The following is a 22,080-nucleotide window of genomic DNA, read 5'->3' as shown; positions in this document are numbered from 1 at the left end:
GTTAAGTCTAATTTATGTGTTATTAATTATAATTGATTGAATGTTAAATCTATAAAGTTGAATATTAAGTCTACTCGGTTGATAGTTAAGGCTAATTTGAAGATGTTTTAGTTTAATTAAAAGAATGTTAATTGTAATGAAAGTAGTCTTAAGTCTAATAAGTTCAATCTTAAGTCTAATAGGAAGATTATGAAGCCTAACCTATTCAGTGTTAAGTCTTGTTTGTTAACTCAAATTGGTTCAATGTTAAGTCTTGCTTAGTTTTTATTATTTGTTTAGTTTTTATTATTTGATATTGATTTTGTATTCTGATTATTTTCTAAACATTTGCAGCGTTGCCCTATTTTCTAGATCCGGATACGAATCTAGTCCAAAAGCATCTACACCCGACCCGTTACTCAAAAAAAAAATAAAAAAAAAGCGCCCGATTCATCTCTCTGTGTCTAGCTAGGTTTTATACATAAAACCCTTCTCTTGGTCATCGCCGCCGCCGCCAAAACCAGCCACCTCTACCTCCGTTGGCCACCGCAATGCCGACGGTCAGCGTGGGAAGAGATCGCCTCTTCGAAGCCCTAGGCAAAGCCTACAGTAAGAAAACCCTAATTCCTCCCTCTCCAAAAATTTGTAAAAAGATCTCATTTTTTTTCTCTTGTTAAATCTCCAGCGCAGGAGGAATTCGATGAGCTCTGCTTCGAGTTCGGAATCGAACTTGATGATGTGGTAAGTATTTTGACTCCTTTGATTTGATCGCTCTGTATAGTTTGTGCTGCTTGAATTTTATATGAGATCTGCGATGAATTTGTTTGTAGACCACTGAAAAGGCGATAATTAGAAAGGAGAAGCATTTGCAGAGCGAGGAGAATGGTGATGAAGATGGAGAGGAGATTATTTACAAAATCGAGGTTCCAGCTAACAGGTAATAAGAAAGGAGAAAGATTAACATGTAATTTACGATGATCTGCTTAGAAGTTAGTAGTGATGAGTAGCTTAAAAGTTCAATAAAAGTCCTATGTTTAATCTTGTAGATATGACTTGCTCTGTCTTGAGGGTATTGCACGCGCCCTTCGTATCTTTATCGGGAAGGAAAAGATACCTGTCTATAGATGCGTTGATATTCCAATCGAATCTATGCTCAAAATGCATGTTAAACCCGAGGTGATATGAATAAAAAAAAATATTTTTGTTTTGTGACTTGAGCAATTTGTCTGGCAGGTGGACAGGCTATAGTTCTTTACTATTGGGTAAAAAACTTTAATGTCTAATCGGGGCTGGTTTTAACAGACGAATCTGATTCGGCCGTTTGTTGTTTGTGCCGTATTAAGAGGAATAACTTTCAATGAAGCAAGTTACAACAGCTTCATCGACCTTCAAGACAAGCTGCATCAAAACATATGCCGGTACAGTTTCGTCATGTTTTTCAAAAACTGTGTCTTTGATGTGCCTTATCTTTCTGTTGGAGGTCTCATGGATTTCTCCTTTTACAGAAAGAGAACTCTGGTGGCTATTGGCACTCATGATTTGGACACACTTCAGGCTCCTTTCTCATATGAGGTGAAAACATTATATTAAAGCATACTCTTATTACTTCCTTGATTTATTTGTATCATGATCTAAATGGTCTGCGCTATTTTACTGCCATCATCTGAAATAATGTGGTTTAAATTGAATGTAATATTTAAAACAACTGCACTGGCTCATATATTATTTGCAAGAAGCTAAATACTAAAATCCATGGCTAATAAGTTATGTTTGTTTTGTCTAAATAAATTCTGACCCTTTTCTTGTATAAGGTGAATTATTACTTAAAGTTCCACCTCTAGCGGCTTACTTGCTTTATACAGCTTTGATCTAAGAAGTTATATATTGCTTTGATCTAAAAAGTGGATGCATTCCACTATTTTACTACATGTATTTAATATTAAAGTCTCGAGACCTAGTTAGCCAATAAATTATGATTAGTAAGCGATATCCAAACTATGTTTGAAGTTCTAATGTAGATCTTAGAACTAATTCTAGGTTTTACTTGTACCTACTGAAGAAACCTAATTATATAGTTATTTGATTGTTCAGTTGATTTTAGTCTTCGGAATCCGTTGTTGTCAAGTAATGTATAGTTCCATGCCATAGTTATTGTGAAAAATCTTACCTTCCTAATAGAAGCATCCTTGCTGGTAGTTTATTGTGTTCACATTTCACCGCAAGCATTTTTGTCACAGTTGTGTGTCAAATTCGTCCTTGCAAGTTTTGTTTGGAGGAAAGGTGTGCTTTCATGGGAACTTGCAGTTTTTTGAGATAAAACCATAAAATATAGTATCAGGAACACAGAGTGCTTCATTACTCAGATATTAGGGAGAATGCAGCATCATTTGTCTGTTTGAATAGGAGATACTTTAGGCTAGACAAGGTTGAACCTGGTCCAGATGACATTTGGTGGCCTTCTATTGTATACCCCAGAAAACATCAAGTACTCATAATTAGTCTAGTGACTGACAACATTTTGTGAGCTGTTAGATGGGACTGACAAATGGAGATTGGGGGTCGGGTGGTGTTGTGGGGAAGCACTTGCTGCAATGGGATTGAATCCAGTTGATGAGAAGAGTCCCTTGTGTGCAAGAACTAATCTTCTTGGTCAATATGCCTAGTGCTTTTGGGTGACATGAATTGGAGGCTGCTTAGCCTTCCAGGTAGTATTTCCAAGATAATCCTTTTGCAAATTCTTTTTATGTCAGATTCTGGCATTCTTAACACTTGGACAAATCTGTATTCTATCATGAAATAAGGAAAAAAGAAAAAAGAATTATCGTTTTTAAATATAGAAAGGCCCAGAAAGAATTCTCGATTGAAACTCTGGGAAGCTTCATCGGTGGCTAGTAGAAACCTTCACCTCCATTTCTACCTCTCCAACAATTTTTTCCTAGAAGCATTTTGGTAAAAGCTTCCAACTTAATAGCAACAACAATGGATTGTCTTGCATGTTATACGTTTATACAGAATTTTAGCATTCGGAAAATCTGAATCTGAATTTTGGTTTATCAAATTACCCTCCTTACTACCACACATGCATGCATGGGTACACATACACATGTTCAGTCTCTCTGTCCTGCTGTTTACAAGTCGATCTTTCAGTCATATTAAATGCTAGGACACTCGACAGCCATGTATAATGTGAAGGTATCACTGCTTTCTGACACACAGTAGAATAGAGCTAAGGCTAGCACCGTTGTAGTTATCCTTGTCAGGCGAAAAAGGCAACAAAATCACAAATGGACCCATATGAGAACGTTGAAAGGCCTGCTGCTGTCCACCAGCACATTCAAGGTGTATCTGAGAAATAAATGACTTAAAACAGTTTCAGAGAACAGACCTGTAAATCACACAAAAGAGAATTAACTGTTGATAATCCTATGTTGTAAAGTGAAAAAACTGATTGATGCATCCAAAGGTATGTTGTTGTTGATAGCCTTACATTAGTTTCCATGGTTTAGCAGTTTTATGCCTCTATCCTTCTTTTAATAATTGCTTTGGTTTGTGACATTGTCTCACCGTCAGTTTGTTGCAAGTAGGATCATGGCTCTGTAGTACTTTGTGCATTGATACATGGGAGATTATCAACATTTTGTTTTTGTTCTTATAGCTGTTTGAACTATAGTTATGATGCCTATACAATGTGAAGTTTAGATTTTATCATTGTTGATCTGAATTATATCCTTGTATTATGTGTACTTTTCTTCCACAGGCCTTGCCTCCTTCAGAGATAAATTTTGTACCTTTGAAGCAGGTTAGTGAATGCTTTTGCCTTATATTTTTTAATATTTGGGAAGATAAATTCTTCTTGAGTGATTTTTGTGGTAATTCTGGAACCATCTTTTTGTAAATACTCAAATCCATTGATAAAATAACAAACACTAGTTGTTTCTACTTAATATAACTGTTTCAATTAACTGGCATCTTTGTCTGCCTTTTCCTTTTCTCTAGGTTAAAAAATTCAGAGCTGATGAGCTAATGGAATTTTACAAAGTATGCTACGATAAGTCATCATATCTTCTCTTGTTATTTTTATTTTCCTTTTCCTTTTGAGCATACCCCATATAAGTTCTAGCTCATTTGGAGATGACACCCTTTTATTTTCTTGTTTTTATTTTATCTTTATGGAGGTAATGCCATTTTTAGCACTATTCTTTGTTTATACAGCCTACTAGATTCCCCTTCCATTTAATATTTATGAAATTAAATGATGTTAAATTCTCACACTTTCTTATGCAGTCTGACTTGAAATTGAAGAAATTCTTGCATATAATTGAAGATTCCCCTGTCTATCCAGTTATTTATGATAGCAACAGGTATGGTAGTTTCTCAGTCTGAAAATACTTTTTTTTTTCCTTTTCTGATTGCTATATATTTTGGCTATTTGTTCAAAAGGTGATATTTTGGTATCCTTTTTATTTTTTCTAAAATATTTTTCTAGGTGATCTTTTGGTTTGCTTTTCGTTTTTCTTTTTAAAATAATTTCTTTTTACTGGTGTATTTCTTTTACTTCTTGGAAGTTTACTTAATTGATGCTCTTACGTTTTATTTGTATGTTCAGTAAATCTTGCATGCGCAAACTTTTTTGCAATGTCTGTGAAGGAGATAATGTATTTTGCTGCTATTATCTTTAATTAGTCTGTCATGTTCTTGCACTACATGAGGTTCATTTTTCTTTGGACGAATTTGTTTTTATGCAAAACTTTTCTATTGTTACATTTTATCGTATTCTCAGTAAATCTTGTTTGTGCAAAATTTTTTGCAAGGTCTGTAAAGGAGATAATGTATTTTGCTACTACTATCTTTAACTAGTCAGTCAGATTCTTGAACTACATGAATTTCATTTTTGGTTGTATGGCTTTGTTTTTATGCAAAACTGTTCTATTGTTAAAGATATAATTTTTGAGCGTTCTCTTTCTTTTGTATCCTTATTTGTCTTTATTTACCGTTGGTTCTTTTGAGTGTAGAACCGTTCTATCATTGCCTCCAATAATTAATGGTGCACATTCTGCAATCAATCTGAAGACAAAAAATGTTTTCATTGAATGCACAGCCACTGACTTGACAAAGGCAAAAATTGTATTAAATACAATGGTAGGTGTAGAGATGTGCTACTTTCTTGTTATTTTCTATGTTTGGTTTCACCTCCTAGTCTACAATATTTGATCATAACTATTGTCAATTCATTAGGTAACAATGTTTTCAGAGTATTGTGAAAGGAAATATGAGGTTGAGCCAGTCCATGTGGTATACCCAGACAAAAGGACATCTGAAATCAAATCATCTGTAGATGTACACTCACGGAGAGACATTTATCCTGACCTTTCAGTTACCAGTTTTAAGGCTCCTGTTTCAGAAATTACTTACTGCAACGGAGGTATCAACTATCCTGAAATTTTCATTTTCCTGTCTTTGTTTGAGTTAGCGAATATTTTGTTGTCCAGCTTGCAATTCCTGTTCTGTAGATCTGATAATCTTTTCCCCAGATATATAGGAATCATCCTTTTCTTTTTTGCACTTAATTTGATTTTTTATACTGGAGACTGCACACTGAATGAAATCTAGAGTTATTTACTGGAATTTCTTGTTTTACGTAAATTTTTATCTGATGTTCCGTACCTTGCGGAGCAATTTCCCTGTGAAGTCTGCTAAAATTTGAAAGGTTAAGTTCATTCCGTCTTCATAGATCCTTCTACTTGGACGGACTACTTCTAGCTCTGAGTTATACAGTATACTTTTTTGATGCTCTGCAGTTAATTGGTGATTCAAAGTTGTGTTTGTTTCTCTAACGTTGTGATTTAACGTCGGACCCTTTTGCTGCTTCTAATTTTATTTCGAGCTATATAGCTTCTTAAAGTCATCCACAAGTATTAACTTGCTACTTGCTAGTGTTCATATGGTGCCTTCATTGGGATTGCTTGTAAACATGCTGTTTTGTTTTGTCTTGATAAACAGTTGAGACATCTCTTCTGGCTTCTGACAAAATTTTCGGTCTTTTTCTTTTATTTTTTTTGAGGATTCATTTTTTATTGCTATTTCAGTTGCCCTAGCTTTGAACCGTTTAACTTAAAACCTATTGAAGAGTTCAAAATTTATTTTGATTTTTCTTTTCTTTTTTGTATATCTTTTCCAAAAATATCTTTTCCAAAAATATCTCTTCCATTTTAGTATATCTTCTGCATCAGATCCTTAGATACTATTATGAAGCCACAACGCACAAGCTCTTGGTTTAGCTTACTATTTCTTCAGCTATTTATATCGTTATTTTGCTTATTTTAGGTGAGTGTCTCATCACTCCTGGCAGAATTCTTATCATGCTTACTATATAGATGTTGTTTTTTCTCCCTTTACTGGTCATTGTTCCTTTTCTTTTTTCTTCTTGATTTGGATTAGGTGGAGTTGTGTTTTGGTGTGGTTGCCACTCATTTCTGCTTGACACATTGCATATTCATGAATTATTTGAGTAAGTCTTGAAGTTGGCTGTTTGTTATATTCCGCTACAAGTAGATCATGCTTTATTATGCCGAATGACAACTTTTCTTGTTCTAGATTTGATGATGCTATTAATTTTATTTCAAATTCAACTGCTACTGTTTCTTTGGTCTCATGGCAGGTAATTTCTTTGTATGTTGGCAGGTTGTTCCATTGTTGAACAAGATGCAACTGCAAACTGAACAGTCCACTTCTGGTGAAAATTTTCTAACTGTGCTTGTGCCTCCTACTAGAAGTGACATCCTTCATACTTGTGACTTGGCAGAGGTACCTCCTTTGAAATATTGAGTTTGGTTGGGAATGGTTTTATGAGCACAATTAAGTTGTTGCATATGCTCTCGTCTCTAACGAATTGGATTTTTTTGTCATTATTTTTTCTTTTTAGGATGTTGCCATTGCTTTTGGATATAACAATGTTCCAAAATCAAAGCCGGATGCTATGACGATAGGAGGACGTCAGCCGTTGAGCGTGTTTACTGATAAGATCAGACTAGAGGTATTGAACAAAAACTTTTTGCTTTTACCCTTTTGCCCTCCCCTTCTTCCTTTATTTGACTCATACGGGTGTATCTTCTCTTCGGAACTTAGCAATCCTCATGGGAGCTTGAGGATGGATGATTCTCATGGTAACTTGAGAATAGAGGGGTAAAATAACACAGTGGAACGCAAGTTGAAGCGTTGAACGAGACGGCGAATCGAAGAATCGAAGTATCCAGTTTTCAGCCCGTGAGTCGACTCATACATGTACATGAGTCAACTCATCAGGTTGAGTCGACTCATGCCTGTCATGAGTCGACTCACGAAACCCATCCGTTTTGTCAAAAGTTTCTGACGAATCGACTCACCTCATCATGAGTCGACTCACTTGGCATGAGTCAACTCATGCATGTTTATGAGTCGACTCATTGACGATTTCCTGGTTCGTTTGGGTTTCTGTTTGCACGAATTCCTGGGGGGTTTGGGCTTGGTTATTTACCACTTTGCCATTCACGTTGTTACACCTATATAAGAGATTGTTTTAGGGTTTTAAAAAAAGGAGAAAGCAATCAAGAGAGATTAGATTGTATTTGAGAATTGAGAGAGATTATTCTTCAATTCAGAGAGATTAGATTGTATTTGAGAATTGAGAGAGATTATTCTTCAATTCTAGTGAGATTGTGAGAGATTGTAAACTATTTTATTATTCTAGTGAGATTGTGAGAGATTGTAAACTATTTTATTCTCATAATCTAGAGAATGTATTTTCCTTCGTTTCCACTGAATTGTTCTTGTGTTCTTGTTATTTTCTTCTTAACCCACCTTTGATAATTCCGCGATCAAAGGTGCTCGCATGACGACTCGTATCAAGTTGATATCAGAACGATCAGATACTGTGAAGGGGACATCCTGTGTATGGTCCTGACTCGATCGCAATACAAGAAGCTAGGCGAGATCCTTATTTCATTGGAAGGAGTCCATAAATTAAGAAAGAAGAAGATGACTGAAGGAGATAGTTCAGCGAGGCTAGATGCATTGAAGAAACAGATGGAGACAATGAGTTGACACTCACACAACTCGTTAATATATTCTAAGAAAAGGATAAAAAGGAGGAATCTTCTTCGAAAGGTAAGAAGAAACTTAAGGAGTCCGATGGAGAAGGCAAGGAATCTGATTCTGATAGGGAGGTGGAGATTGTTAAAACTGTTCCGCATCAAGGGGGTAAGGGTTCTTACCAGAATTTGAAGATAGACTTAAAGCTAGAGATTCCTGTTTATGATGGGAGTGTTAACGTCGAGAGGCTTGATGATTAGATCGAGCAGATGGAGACATATTTTACCCTATACAGATATTCATCCAAGGAGAGGCTTGTGTTCGCGACTTTGAAGCTTTCGGGGCATGCATTGACATGGTGAAAATCTTATTGTAAGTAGGAATGGAAGGCGATGTCGTGAAACAAATTCAAGGAGCTACTAAGAAAGCAGTTCTATCCAGTAGGGTTCCTTGAAGAGCGTTGGTATAAGTGGTACAGATTGCGCCAAAGGTTCAACCAAACCGTTCAAGAATATACAACGGAGTTCCAGCAGTAGGCGATGGTTCTCAACATCGCGACGGAGGAATATTCTATCTTTATGAAGTATATGACGTGTCTGAATGAATATATCCGAAAGGAGATGAAGTTGTTCACAGTCGAGTCCATGGCAGAAGCGAGTGTGAAGGCCATTGCCATTAAGGGCAGGCAAAAGAAGGGCAACGAAACGAAGGAAGACTCCAAACAGACGGGAGGTAAGTCTAGTGGCTCTTAGCCTAAGGAAGAGAAGAAGAAGAAGGGTGATTCGAGGAAGGCAGGAATGACATGTAATCACTGTAAACAGACATGACACGTAGCTGATCGTTGCTGGGAGAAGTATCCTCATCTGAAGCCAAAAGGATTGAAGAAAAAGAAGGAGAATAAGGCATATGTAGTAGCTCAGGGTCTGAAGGAAGTTTCCGGGATGACAGAACCTAATAGCAGTTTCAACCTTATGGTTGGAAAGCAGACCACGACTGAGGACGAAGACCCGAGGGAGCAGCTCTTTGTTTTGAAATTGCAGGTCAAGACCAGCTTGGTTGATGCTATAGTGGATCCAGGGAGCCAGAATTTAATATCTGAGGTATTGGTTCAGAAGTTAGGATTGAAGACGGTTAAACATCCGAAATCCTATCCTTTAGGGTGGATTCAGAAGGAGGCGGGATTAAGTGTGATCAACCAATGCACTTTCAGATTTGCACTCCACGAGTCGTATATTGACGAGGTCACATGCGACGTCGTTCCGTTGGATGTTTGCCAAGTAATACTAGGCAATCCTTATTTATGAGATAGGTTTACGGTCTACGATAGGCGAGCCTAGAAATATATGTTTACCAAATATGGTGAGCAATTTATCTTTCGTTCGGCATCTCTTTCACAGGAGACGAGTTTCAGGCGAAGAGGCTAGTGAATGCGAGCAAGAGGTTTGTATTGTTAGTTATTAGGCCTTATGAGGAGCAGCTGAGTAGGATGTGTTTGACTACCTTGAGCAAGTTTCAGGAGGGAGATCTTGACAGGTTGAAGGCCAAGTACGTGGACTTGTTTTCGGAGATCACGGGACTACTACCACGAAGGGGTGTGGAGCATGAGATTATGTTGATCGGCGAGGGTTTTTTGCCGGATATAGGTCTATACCGCACATCTGTAGAGGAGTTTGAGGAGATCAAGAGGCAGGTTTAGGGGCTTTTGGAGACATGAATGATTGTGCCGAGTTATTCCCCTTGCGGGTCACCAGTGTTGTTGGTGCCCAAAAAGGATGGAGGTTGGCGTATGTGCGTGGATTATCGGGCGCTCAACAAGATAACCATCAAGAATCGATACCCATTATCTCGGATTGATGATCTTATGGACCAGTTGGAAGGAGCGAGGTTTTTCACGAAGCTGGATTTGAAGTTTGGTTACCATTAGGTGAGGATTCGGAAGGATAACACTTGGAAGACTGCGTTCAAGACCAAGCAGGGCCTGTTCGAGTGGTTGGTGATGCCGTTTGGATTGTGCAACGCTCCGGCTATCTTTATGAGACTTATGAACGATTTGTTACGACCCTTTATAGAGGATTTTGTGATAGTTTACCTCGATGATATCTTGGTGTACAGCAAAACCTGAGAGGAGCATCTTGTTCATATCGAGAAGGTGTTTAAAGTGTTGCAGAACAGACAACTAAAGCTTAACGGGAAGAAGTGCGAATTCGGGAAGGACGAGTTGGTGTATCTCGGGTTCATCGTGGGGAAAGGCCAGCGGAGGATAGATCCAAGCAAGGTGACAGTGATCACGAAGTGGCCGACACCTAGGACAGTGACGGAGGTGAGAAGCTTCATGGGGGTTTGTCAGTATTTGCGCAAGTTTATTTGATATTTCTCGACTTATGCGGCACCTTTGCATAGCCTTACGAAGGAGAATGTTCAGTTTGAGTGGGGGAGGACGCATGAGGAAGCTTTTCAGTTATTAAAGAGGAAGATATTGGAGGCACCGGTATTGGCATTGTCGAATTTACAGAGGACCTTCGAGGTAGAGACCGACGCTTCTAGTTATGATATGGGCGTTGTGTTGATTCAGGATGGGAAGCCAGTGGAGTATCATTCAGAAATGTTTACGGGTGCTATTCAGAACTACCCCACCTACGACAAGGAGTTTTATGCACTTTATCAAGCAATTAGGCATTGACGAGTGTATTTGTTAGGAAAGGAGGTTGTTGTGCACTCAGATCACAAGCTATTGGAATTTTTACATGTTCAGATGAAGCTACAGCAGACACGACACATGAAGTGGATGTTCTATTTAATAGCATTCAATATCATCATTAGGTACAAGAAGGGGACGATGAACAAGTTAGCCGATATGTTATCTCGCCCACCCGTGAGAGCTCTCTTGGTGGTGACGCGCATTCAGCCCTTGGTTCCTTTGGAGTATGTACAGACGTACACATCCAGCCGAGATTTCAGCAGTGTGTTCGAGCAGGCGAAGGCTGGTCAAAAGGGGGAGTATGAGATTGGTGCAGATGGTTTGTTGTATTGAGGGACGTCACTATGCATTCCGGAGGATGACGACCGATTGCAGTGGATTCGAGAAGCCCATACATCACGTGTGCAAGGTTATTTTGGGATTTAGAAGACGCTTCTCAATCTACGACGTCATGTCTTTTGGTCGAAGATGTTAGAGAATGTCACTAAGTATGTTGGAGGGTGTAAGCTATGTTGCATATCAAAGCTTTCTAATAGGAAAATGGGATTGTATCTACCTTTGTCGGTACCGTCGAGACCGTGAGAGAGTATTTCTATGGATTTATTAGAAGATTGCCGACGACTAAGCGCGGGAATGATTATTTGTTTGTTGTGGTGGACCGGTTCAAGATGGTCATCTTGATTCCTTGTAAGAAGATCTTGACGGGAGCAGGTGCGGCGTAATTGTTTTTTGAGCATGTGTGGAAGCACTTTGGGTTGCCGAATTCGATTATTTCAGATCGAGATAGCCGGTTTCTCGGATATTTTTGGGATTCTTTGTGGAGCTTGATGGACACTAGGTTGAAGAAAAGCACAACCTTCCATCCACAAACCGACGAACAAACAGAGGTAGTTAATCGGACTATGGTACATATGTTGAGAGGATACAATTCCAAGCATCCCAAGACTTGGGATGAGAGCTTACCATATCTTCAGTTTTGCATTTAATCGGGTTATTCATGGATCTTCGGGAAAGTCACCGTTTGAGACTTGTTATGGGTTTTTACCACCGAGTCCGTTTGATCTCGTGGCTGACGGTAAGGAAGGGAGTGAGAGACAACGTGCTCAGCGATTTTTGGAGAAGATTGCACATATTCATGTCACGGTTGCACATATTTATGTTCCAAGAACTTGGGTAACATAAATATTACTAATATTTTTTGTATACCCCACTGTAGTACTTGATTTTTCCATTTTGGTATTATCTCTATTGTACATTGGTTTCATTGGCTATTGTGCTTCACTATTTGTAGAATGTTCTTATGGTATTCAGTACTGGGTCAAAACTTCCCCCTTTCAGTTCTACCATAACAGGGCAAGGACATGAAAATGCATGTCATGAAACTCGGGTGCAGGCTGAATGTATATGTGTTACATTTTATTTGCATTGTTGGCTGCTGTTTGGTCATATTGTTGGTCATACACCTCACATGTGATATAAAAAATGTAGAGGTCAACACTTTTGACAGTATATGAGAATCAAAGTGAATGACTATTCAGGAAGAGCTAATCATTGTCCGTGACTTCAGAATAAATTTTCTTGATCTCATTATAATGCTGCAGATGCATACGGACTAAAAAGTAACTGCTGTGGGTTTATATTAACTACATATATTGTTCCAGAACTCTTTTTTTTTCTTTTTCTTTTTTTTTGCTTTTGTTTTTGCCTTATTTTTTTTGTATTGCCCTCGATTTTATTAGCTATTAATGTTTGAGATGAACAACTTTCTGGGGGCAAGCTATTCTTGAATGTATAGTTATCTTTCATTCTTTTCACTTTTGGTACTTTATTAATTGTACTTATTTAATCTTGTAGTGATAATATTAATTATTTCCCCACTTGCAGGTATGTAAAGCAGGGTACATGGAGGTGGTAACGTGGATTTTAGGCTCACATGAAGAGAACTTTGCAATGTTGAGGCGGGAGAATGACTCAAAAAATGCAGTCATCATTGAAAATCCTCGTTCGGCTGATTTTGGGGTGAGTCCATTGTGTACGTGCATTTTTGACTGAAGGATGTAGGTTTTCGTCCTCTAGCTCAAACCTGTTATTTATTTTTGTGACTTGGTTAATAAAAAAATCTCGTAGAACCAACTCTCTGTGTCCAGCCAAAGGTATATTCTTAGGCATTGTAGTAGCTTACTGTTAGGAAATTCAGAAAAGAAATGCGTACATATAAAGTACAGAACCACAGATATTTATCCGGCAGCTACATTTCTTATAATTAAGGATCTTATTGTGATCTATAGACCTGGATTACTGCTATCTGTTGATTATCTACTTACTGCCGGAGCTTGAAAGATTAGGTCCTGTGCAATTTGGTTAAACTGGTGAATGTTGAACCAGTGATATATTGGAAGAAACCAACAGTATGATGATCATGTCCAAGGCCTGCTTGTATAAAAGTTGCATTTTGGTGGTGTTTTGTTTCTGATTTTACTTCTGATGAGGAGTGGATGTGCCTATTGGAAACTACGGACAGGGACATATTTCACCCAATATCAGCATTCATTCACTTGAATCCAAAATAAATCTCAGATTAAGGACCAACATACTTCCTGAGCTAGGCTACAGTGGGTGTTAGCTCAAAAGCCCCCTTTCCCCATTCACTCTATTCCCCCGTATAGCCTCCACTTATACAATTTGTAGCCCAATATGGAGACCGTTGCTAGAAGCGAGCTTGCTTGGTTGCCTTAGGTGGGTCTTTCTCCCTTGTTTACATCATTAGATTGAATGTCAGTAGAGCGAATGGCAAAAACTCATATGTAAAGGAGGGCGTGGAGAAAGTTAGTGAGCGGATCACATACTCATGCCTAAATTTGAGGAGCAATTCATGACTAATAAAATTTTAATTTGATCCCCTGATCCCATAAGCTAGTCATGGTAGCTTCACAAATGGTAAAATGGCAAAGATTGTCTTTTAAACATTTCATAGTTTTTAACTATAATGTGGAAAATACAATGTTGCGTTTTTCATTTACTATATGTAGGACTGTGAAGTGCAGAGTGATTTAGAAAAGATTGAAATTTCATTTTCTCCTGTTACCTATATAATATCAATTAATTTCTTGTTTATTTTATTTTCCATTCAGATTTCTCCAATCTCTCAATCTCTGTGTATATCCCTGATAAAACTTCTTTTCATGTCCCCACTCCTATTTATTTCTCAAAGAGGATGTTTACATCATAATTGTTTTGTAGTAAACAATCTGTTCATTCCTTGAAGGGGAACCTTGGCACAACCGTAAGAGTTGTCGCCGTGTGACCTGGAGGTCATGAATCTGAGTCGTGGACACTGGACACAACGTTTTTTTTTTTAAATGCAAGGTAACACTGTGTACAATAGACCCAAAGTGCTCTGACCCCTTCCTGTACCCCGCACATCGCAAGAGGTTCGTGCACTGAGCTTCCCTGTTAATTTGTTCATTCCTGGCATCTTTTAGTTTGCTTTTAATAAAGTTGAACAACCGGTCAGATATGAAACTGATGGATAGTTGGCAGTCCTCTCTCTGGTCAGACAATGACTTTGCATAACCTAATGAGATTTAGCATACAACTACCTGTGTGTTTGCAATATTACATATTTTCCTCATTTTATCGGTATTTTCATACATATCTAACATCTCCTGTTAGTAGGTCATTGACTAGTGTCCAACTTGTTTCTGATTTGTTGACATTGGAAACTATTGACGTTCAAAATGAACCCAAAATTTCTTCAAACAATATTATAGTGCTTCCCTTCCTTTCCATTTCTGATCGTACTCACTAAATGCAGATTGCCTTATAAGAAAGATGGATCATGGAAGAAATGTATCTGGTGAAACATGTGATGGAATATGAGTAAGTGTGGAATTTGTGCCACAAAATGGAGGAGATGATGGGATTGTATCGGTATTATTACGGTAAATTTGGGTTTACAAGAGACGAGGGATTAGTGGTCATGTTAATTTCAGGGTTTTGCTTGGGTTTTTCATGCCATAAAAGATGGAAATTGGGGATATTGGGTTTGTGGTTCTTGGTTTAGGTTTTTGATGATAAAAATCGACATATAATGTAAGAAAAGTGAAAAGTGCGGGCATGGTAGTTTATGTGCTTTTACCATTTCTTTTTCTTTGCTCCCTTGGCTTGTCAGTATTATAGGTAACTGATCATACGAAAGTCATTTAATATCATCAGTTACTGCCTTATTGGCAATTCCTTAATGTAATTTTCTGCAGATTCAACTGGATACGGATGGTGATATAAAGGAATTTGTATAAAGATAAGTGTGAACATTTCTGAAAATATAAGATCTATATGCTCAAAAGCAGAACATAACTAATTAATTGCTTATACTGTAAGATAATAACTCAGGTAAGGCTTGTTGCTGTTAGTAAAGAAAAAGTAGTTTGCAACTGTGATCCTAATTATAAGTAGCAAAAAAGTTATTTGATTTAAGGCCCACTTCGAATAAGTGGATGGAGAGGATGGGATCTGTGTCTCTGCATGTAAGTTCTTCTATTGTACTGTCGTGACTAGTGTTTACGGCTTCCTCAGAAAACTTTCATGTCCTTTAGTTTCAATTCTTGGTTCTTTCTTGATGAACTGTGATAGTTTTCTACTTTGCCTCTTTATGCCAGCAGATACTGAATAATTTACTTGTTTTTAGTTCTAATTTTTTATTGTTATCTTTGTATTTTCATTTAAATCTTTGCTTGGGGTACCTTTACCAGGATTTTGGAATTTTTTTGTCAGGTTACACGGACAAGTCTAATGACAGGCCTATTGAAATCTCTAAAGAGCAATATAGACCATCCAAGACCCATAAAGGTATTAGCTTGCTTCGATATTTGCCATAAAATATTTGCCTAACTCATCATAGGATCATTATTATGGTTACCACGTAAATATTATTTATAACAGATACCAGCTAAACTGACTTTTTCTTCTTGTAAATCTGTCTAAATTGATTTCGACAATTGAATTTATTGTGTTGGCCTCTGTACATTTGAGATTCAAAAATTTAGAAATTATTTTCTCTTGGCAAACTGATTTCATTAGGCAAAATATCATCATTCATAAGGATGCAATTTATTGAACTCCAAAGATGTTACTCTTCTTAACTGTTGTATATAGAAGTCAAACATATTCTGAAGATCGTTCCATTTAATTGAATAAGGATGATGCCCTTCCACATACGTCTGTCTTTTAACTTTGTTTTTTCATGGCACCGTCAATTGTTGCTATTGCACTTCAAGCTCCAATCATAGGCATTTTGCATGTTTTATCTCACAAATTATGATGGGTGAGTTTCATTGACATATACTGTGAACAACATCCCTAGTCACCTTCCCCTTATTTTTCAGCGGTGCTTGTCAAATATTCATAACACAGTCTATTATTTAGGCTTGTGCTTGACATTTGTTAACTTTGTGCTCTCTTCTGGACTTTGTTACCTGTATGGTTCGCACATGTGTTGCCCTTGTCAGGTCTGATCATACTGTATCACACTTTTAGATGATTCCAATGCCTCTTGTGTAGAGGTGCAAAAGAATGTCCATATTTGCAGATATATCAATATCTGTTAGGATACAAATATATGGTTACTAAATATCTATATCTGATAGGATATGATTATGGATATGGATATGTAGTGAAATATCTGGATCTGTATCTGAAATATACAAATACACATTGATCATACAGTTGCAATTGTTTTAATCCTTAGATTGATGGATTTGAGGTTAATTTTGATAATCAAGAGATCTAATCTTAACTTTTCACATATAACAAAGATACTAATGAACTCACTTGTATCATATGAATTGTATATATATTTTTTCGATCTTATTCAGCTTTGTCATATCCATTTTGTATCTGCATGTATATCTGCATATATATTTGCATGTACAGTTGTATCTGATTTTAGCATACGTGGATATGAGCTTTCCTTACCTAGACATATCCGTATATATATCCATGATTGGTAAACAGATATGGATATGGTAAACATCATATCTGAGCCGTATGTGATCTTTTTGCATCCCTACGCTTATGCCCACTAATGCTATTTATCACACTTAAGTTGATAACTTTGCTTACTGCTGGTGGTGATATCTTTTACTACATGGGCTACTGGTATCATTTGTCAAAACCGAATTCTATTCTATGTATATCTGTATACTGTATTATTGGTATGCTTTTATAATGTTTTGCAAAATGATTATTTGTCATTGGTATTTGCATTATAGAATGACAGTCATCTTTGGGACTCATGAAAGTTATTGGTTTAGATATTTGAAGTTGGTGATGTCGTGATGGTGGATAAGTCAAATGACGTCGGTGCATCAAATAATCGCTGCCTTGCAGCACTGTACTGTAACGTTACATCAGGATTCGAGGTATATATTCATAGGGTCTAACCTAATTCAAGTAGGCAGTACCTTAATTAGTAGATTTTGTTTTTCTTTTCATGCTAGCACCCAGTAAAATCATTGGCATTGGTTTTCCATTGATATTCTTTCAAGTGAATATATATTTTCCTGTGAATATTTAACTCTCTGGGAGAGTAATAAACTCCTCTTAACATGTCATGAACTGAAAGAAATATCACACAGTTCGAGTTCTTTTAGAAGACAAAGCATGGGTTTTGATGCAATTAAAGTCACAATAATTATATGATTTTTGGTATCTTCTAACAATCATTCATGATATCTTTCAGATGATCGCTTGGATAGATAAGAGAATTTCAAAATTTGCTAAAATCATGACATTGAAAATTTCTATTATAAATAGAGATTCCAATTTCCTTATTCTCTTCTGCGCACAGAATTGTGTTTCATACATTGGTTCCATAGTTTTTCAAGCCAGACAATTAAATTTACAGTAAGATTCTTTAATATTTTTATAATTTCGAAATTTGTTAAGACCCAGAATGTTGGAATTTTCCTTTTAAAGCATCCAAGACTTCTCTAGAAAGCATGCTATCTGTTTTACAATCTTACCCCTAATTGTATGAATATTGATTGTTCTCTTTGGATTTGATAATTGTTCTTTATATTTCAACTGTTAGTTTGCTTCACATGGGATGTATAAAAATATTTCGGCAATGTTTTACTACATTGTTATGTTATGAAATTTTTCATGGATCCTTGATATGTGACGGACTTCAGTTTCACGTTCCTTATGCGTATCATGTTCATCTGATCTGATGGCCAGAAATATGGGAGTTGAAGATCTTCCTCTTAAGAGTATAGTATTATCACCCATACACCCAACACCAAAGCCTTTTGTTCCAAAGACCAGTATATCAGAGTAGACTCCAATCTCTAACCTAAGAAACAACTAGCTGTAGTTATGAGGCTATACCTTAGGGCTGTTTGGTTGACAAGAAATGTATTTACATCTGCAGGTGTTGCAATCAAATTTCTATTTCCAGTGTTTGGTTTGCAATAAGGTTGTTGTCGGTGGTAATTGGATTTGGATTTACATTTTGTAGAAAAAACTTGCAACATTTATTGCGGTCAAATTGGCCGCAACAAATGTTGCAAGTCATGCATTAACTAAAAAAACTAAAAACCAATGATACATCATCAAATTACTTGATTTTAACTAAAATAATGTAGATATTTTCTTTTTACATTTGAAGAGAAACAAACATGTGATTTGCAATGGAAATGTATTTCCTACAACAAAACATGCTAGTCCAATAGGTTTAGTGATTAACCAAACATGGGATTTGTATTTGAAAATACATTTACATTTACCATGATAAAAGTGCAAACATCCAAACAAAGGATATGTGGTTAATTTCTTGTAATAAATGCCGCATACAACATTTCCCCCAATTACAATTGTAGCGTATCCAACACCAATGTATTAAATATCGAAAATATCGGATGACCAAAATCCATATCAGATTGTGGAGATCAGGGATATATAAAAAATATCAGGTGTCATATTGGATGATGTTCGTATGTAACATAATATTATAATATGTAATCAAAACATGTTTAATGTATTCTAAGCATAAGAAATTGCATTATGAATAATGATATACAATATTTAGAAGCATTAGATGTAGGTAGAGGTCTGAGAGGGGAGGGGGGAGGACATGAAGAGAGGAAGACAGAGAGAAGGGAGAGAGAAGTTGAGAGAGAAGGGAGAGAGAAGTTGAGAGAGACGAGAGAGGAGAATTGGAGAAGAGAGAGAGTGGAGAGAGGAGAATTAGAGAAGAGAGAGAGTGGAGAGAGAGAGGGGAGAGATTCATATATGAGATTGTTTAGCGTTTTGAGCTATAGTGCTGAATGAAGAGGGAGGAGAAATATGAGATTGGCTAGGGCATGAAGAGAGGAAGACAGAGAGAAGGGAGAGAGAATTTGAGAGATAGGAGAGAGGAAGAGAGAAAGAGGGGTCTGAGGAGGAGCTGAGAGATGAGAGAGGAGAATTGGAGAAGAGAGTGGAGAGAGAGGGGAGAGATTCGTATATGAGATCACCTAGCGTTTTGAGCTGTAGTGCTGAATAAAGAGGGAGGAGAAATATGAGATTGGCTAGGACATCAAAACCGATATATCTGTCGATATTTAATACACTGCAAAACACTCCCTTAAATGAACAGATGTGTAAAGTGCAACCTTTTACCCTTCACAAATTATGTCAAAGAGAGAACCTGGAGCTGACTTTATTAAAGTCCCTTTCATTATACCAAAAGTTCAAAAAGTTGTAATAGAGTTTGAGATTGAAACATATTAAAAATCTTAAACCCACCCCCAATAAAAAAAAAAAAAAAAAAAAAAAAAACACGCCATTGAGCAATGTTTTAGGAGGCGAACCCTGGACTCAACCCCCCCCCCCCCCCCAACCCTCCCCCAAAAAAAGAAAAAAGGGGAAAAAGAAGTACTAGCAGTTGAGTTGAGCATCCTTTTCTGGGGGCGAACCCTGGACTCACGCAAAAGTATCTTGTTTTTGCCTAAATCTCCTTCGAATATGCACAGGTGGGACTTAAATGTGGGTTGCTCAGACTCTTGAGGGTCTGTTTGACAACTCCAAAGAACTAGTTTTAGTGGATACAAGTATGGTTCAAAAACTAGTTGTTAGGTTGGCAAAACTTGGGCAAGGTTTGAACTAGTTTTTTCTAGTTCAAATTCTATAGCTTTCTTTTTTACCAACCCCTACATGGACATACTCTAAGCTAGATAAGCAAAAATTAGTCTCACCCAATCTTATTTTGCAACTGCCAAACACAGCCTCACATTAAAGTCCTTTCCACCAAAGCCAAGAATTACCCACATTGTGCTGAGGTAATTCTTGGCTTGGTGGATGCAGTTTTGTACTTAATATGCAATGTTTTGGTGGGTTTTGAATATAGAATTGTACTTAATATGCAATGCTTTGCAGGTAATTCTTGGCTTAGTGGATAGAATCATGAAGGTTGCTCCTAAGGTCAAAATTGATGATTATAAGAGGCCTTCAGATGTAAGAATGTGCTGGTGTTTTTTCTATTTTACATATTTCCTATCTCGTTTACTATGATGTAACAAGCAGCATGCTGATACTTCATTTTGTTGTTGGCTGAAGGAACCACAATATCTTCCAAAAAGACAATGCAACATCTTCCTTGAAGAGAAAAAAATTGGCTCCTTTGGCATTGTTCATCCAGAGGTATTTTTATCGTCACAGCATTACTCTGAATTTTAAAGATATTGTTTCTTTAATACTGCTCTTTAACTTAATGATCTTCAACTTTATGGTTTCTTGCATTTTGAACAAGATGAGTGAATTCAACTAATTATATTAATCTGTGATGTAATAATGGTTGTGCAATCCAGGATCATCACCTATGCTGGTTATTCTATTTGCTTTTCTTTTTCCTTATGGTCGACAAATACCTCTAATCAAACTAAACGAGAGTATCTCTCCTCATGGAGGGATCTCTGTAAGTCAAACACTAACATAAGTGGAATACATTTGTGTTGATTTAGCCTTCTAATTTGTTTGATTTGGTGGTCTCTCTAAGATAACTATTTGCTTAAGGTGAATTTAATATTTAATTTTATTTATAATCAGTCTGTTCCAGTTTATCCTGAATAAGGTATCAGTCTGCAGGTGACTTTCCTGATTGCTTAAATAACTGTACCTAGAAACTCCAGGCCTGTTACGAGCTTATTTCCTCATAATGGGGTATCACGTAAATAAAATCGCTGCACTTGAATGCCATATGAAAATGAGATCTTGTTTCCTCTCTTCTCGTTCACTTTTTTTTAAGGACAATTGTACTTGCGTTATATTTAGTTCGATGAAAGTTGCTTCCTCTTTTTTCAGGTCTTGAAGAATTTTGGCATAAATGACCCTTGCACTTTCGTTGAGATTGACATCCAGGCATTACTATGAAGCTAAGGTCGCCATGACTGAAGGCTATCTTCCTCTTCCCACACTTTATTCCTTCTGATCCCTTCTATTACTTGACCTGTGGATATTATAATGATCGGGCACAATTGTGGAATGAAACTAGTATGCGCTTGTGGAAATTCTTGGTTATTTTTATAAGACTAAGTGGGCGCACGTATAAATTGTAGAAGACCTTCAAGATTCTTCCTATCGATACATGTAGTTAAAGCACCGTTGCGGAAATTATTGAACCGTTGGCGGGTAAAAACATGTATATGCTAGTTTCATGTGCCTTGAGTATATCATAACTACACCCATATTTGAAACTGATTATCACCATTCACATTTTTGTAATACTATGTATCTACTTACATGCTGCCTTCCTGTAGGCATTCTTAATCTGTGGTATCACAATTCCCTTGCCATCTTTTTTCGGTTCCTGTTTGTTTTAACTTTGCTATTAATTCGCTTCAAAGCAAAGGGTATATTACTGCATTTATGCTACTGTGATTGAAAACTATCCATTGGAAAATTACAGGAGAGAACATACAACAGGATGAAACAATCTTACGTTTGCTTTTTTCTGGAGCTTCACAATGAAGTATAGTATCATCTACTTTCGATACTTAATAGGTTCTTCAACCTTCTATATATTTTAATAATATAGGTCCTGAATCCATTTCAATTATGTTATGCAATTGTTATGAAAGGTCTATGCGAGGGGGGATTATCTGCAATTATTCTATAAAATAAAAGCTATTATCTACAATTATTCTATAAAATAAGAGCTAAGGAATTTGAATATTTTATTATGGTGACCATTCTTAAGAATAGTTGAAGCTTGCATGACGAAATTTTCAATTACTCCCTCTAGGATGATGTTGACTCCCCACTCAGATTCCACAACCCATGTGATTTGTTACAAACGTCAT

At 36.8% G+C, this 22,080-nt stretch overlaps 1 protein-coding gene across 1 annotated transcript; it reads left to right on the top strand.

Moving 5' to 3' along the window:
* Nucleotides 429–21,632, top strand: LOC109851193 (phenylalanine--tRNA ligase beta subunit, cytoplasmic). The gene is made up of 20 exons (XM_020421229.1): nucleotides 429–588; nucleotides 665–720; nucleotides 810–916; nucleotides 1,026–1,155; nucleotides 1,282–1,397; nucleotides 1,485–1,551; nucleotides 3,737–3,778; nucleotides 3,976–4,017; nucleotides 4,264–4,340; nucleotides 4,992–5,118; nucleotides 5,215–5,401; nucleotides 6,066–6,092; nucleotides 6,668–6,783; nucleotides 6,902–7,012; nucleotides 12,629–12,763; nucleotides 15,518–15,592; nucleotides 17,056–17,163; nucleotides 20,159–20,236; nucleotides 20,339–20,422; nucleotides 21,083–21,632. The coding sequence occupies exons 1-20, from the start codon at nucleotides 531–533 to the stop codon at nucleotides 21,149–21,151; spliced, it is 1,812 nt and encodes a 603-aa protein (XP_020276818.1). The 5' UTR covers nucleotides 429–530; the 3' UTR covers nucleotides 21,152–21,632.

Source organism: Asparagus officinalis, chromosome 8 (genome assembly GCF_001876935.1).
Source record: "Asparagus officinalis chromosome 8, Aspof.V1, whole genome shotgun sequence".
In the NCBI taxonomy this organism is placed as follows: Eukaryota; Viridiplantae; Streptophyta; class Magnoliopsida; order Asparagales; family Asparagaceae; genus Asparagus; species Asparagus officinalis.
The sequence above is the reverse complement of the archived record's forward strand: the minus strand, read 5'-3'. Positions and strand labels throughout refer to the sequence as shown.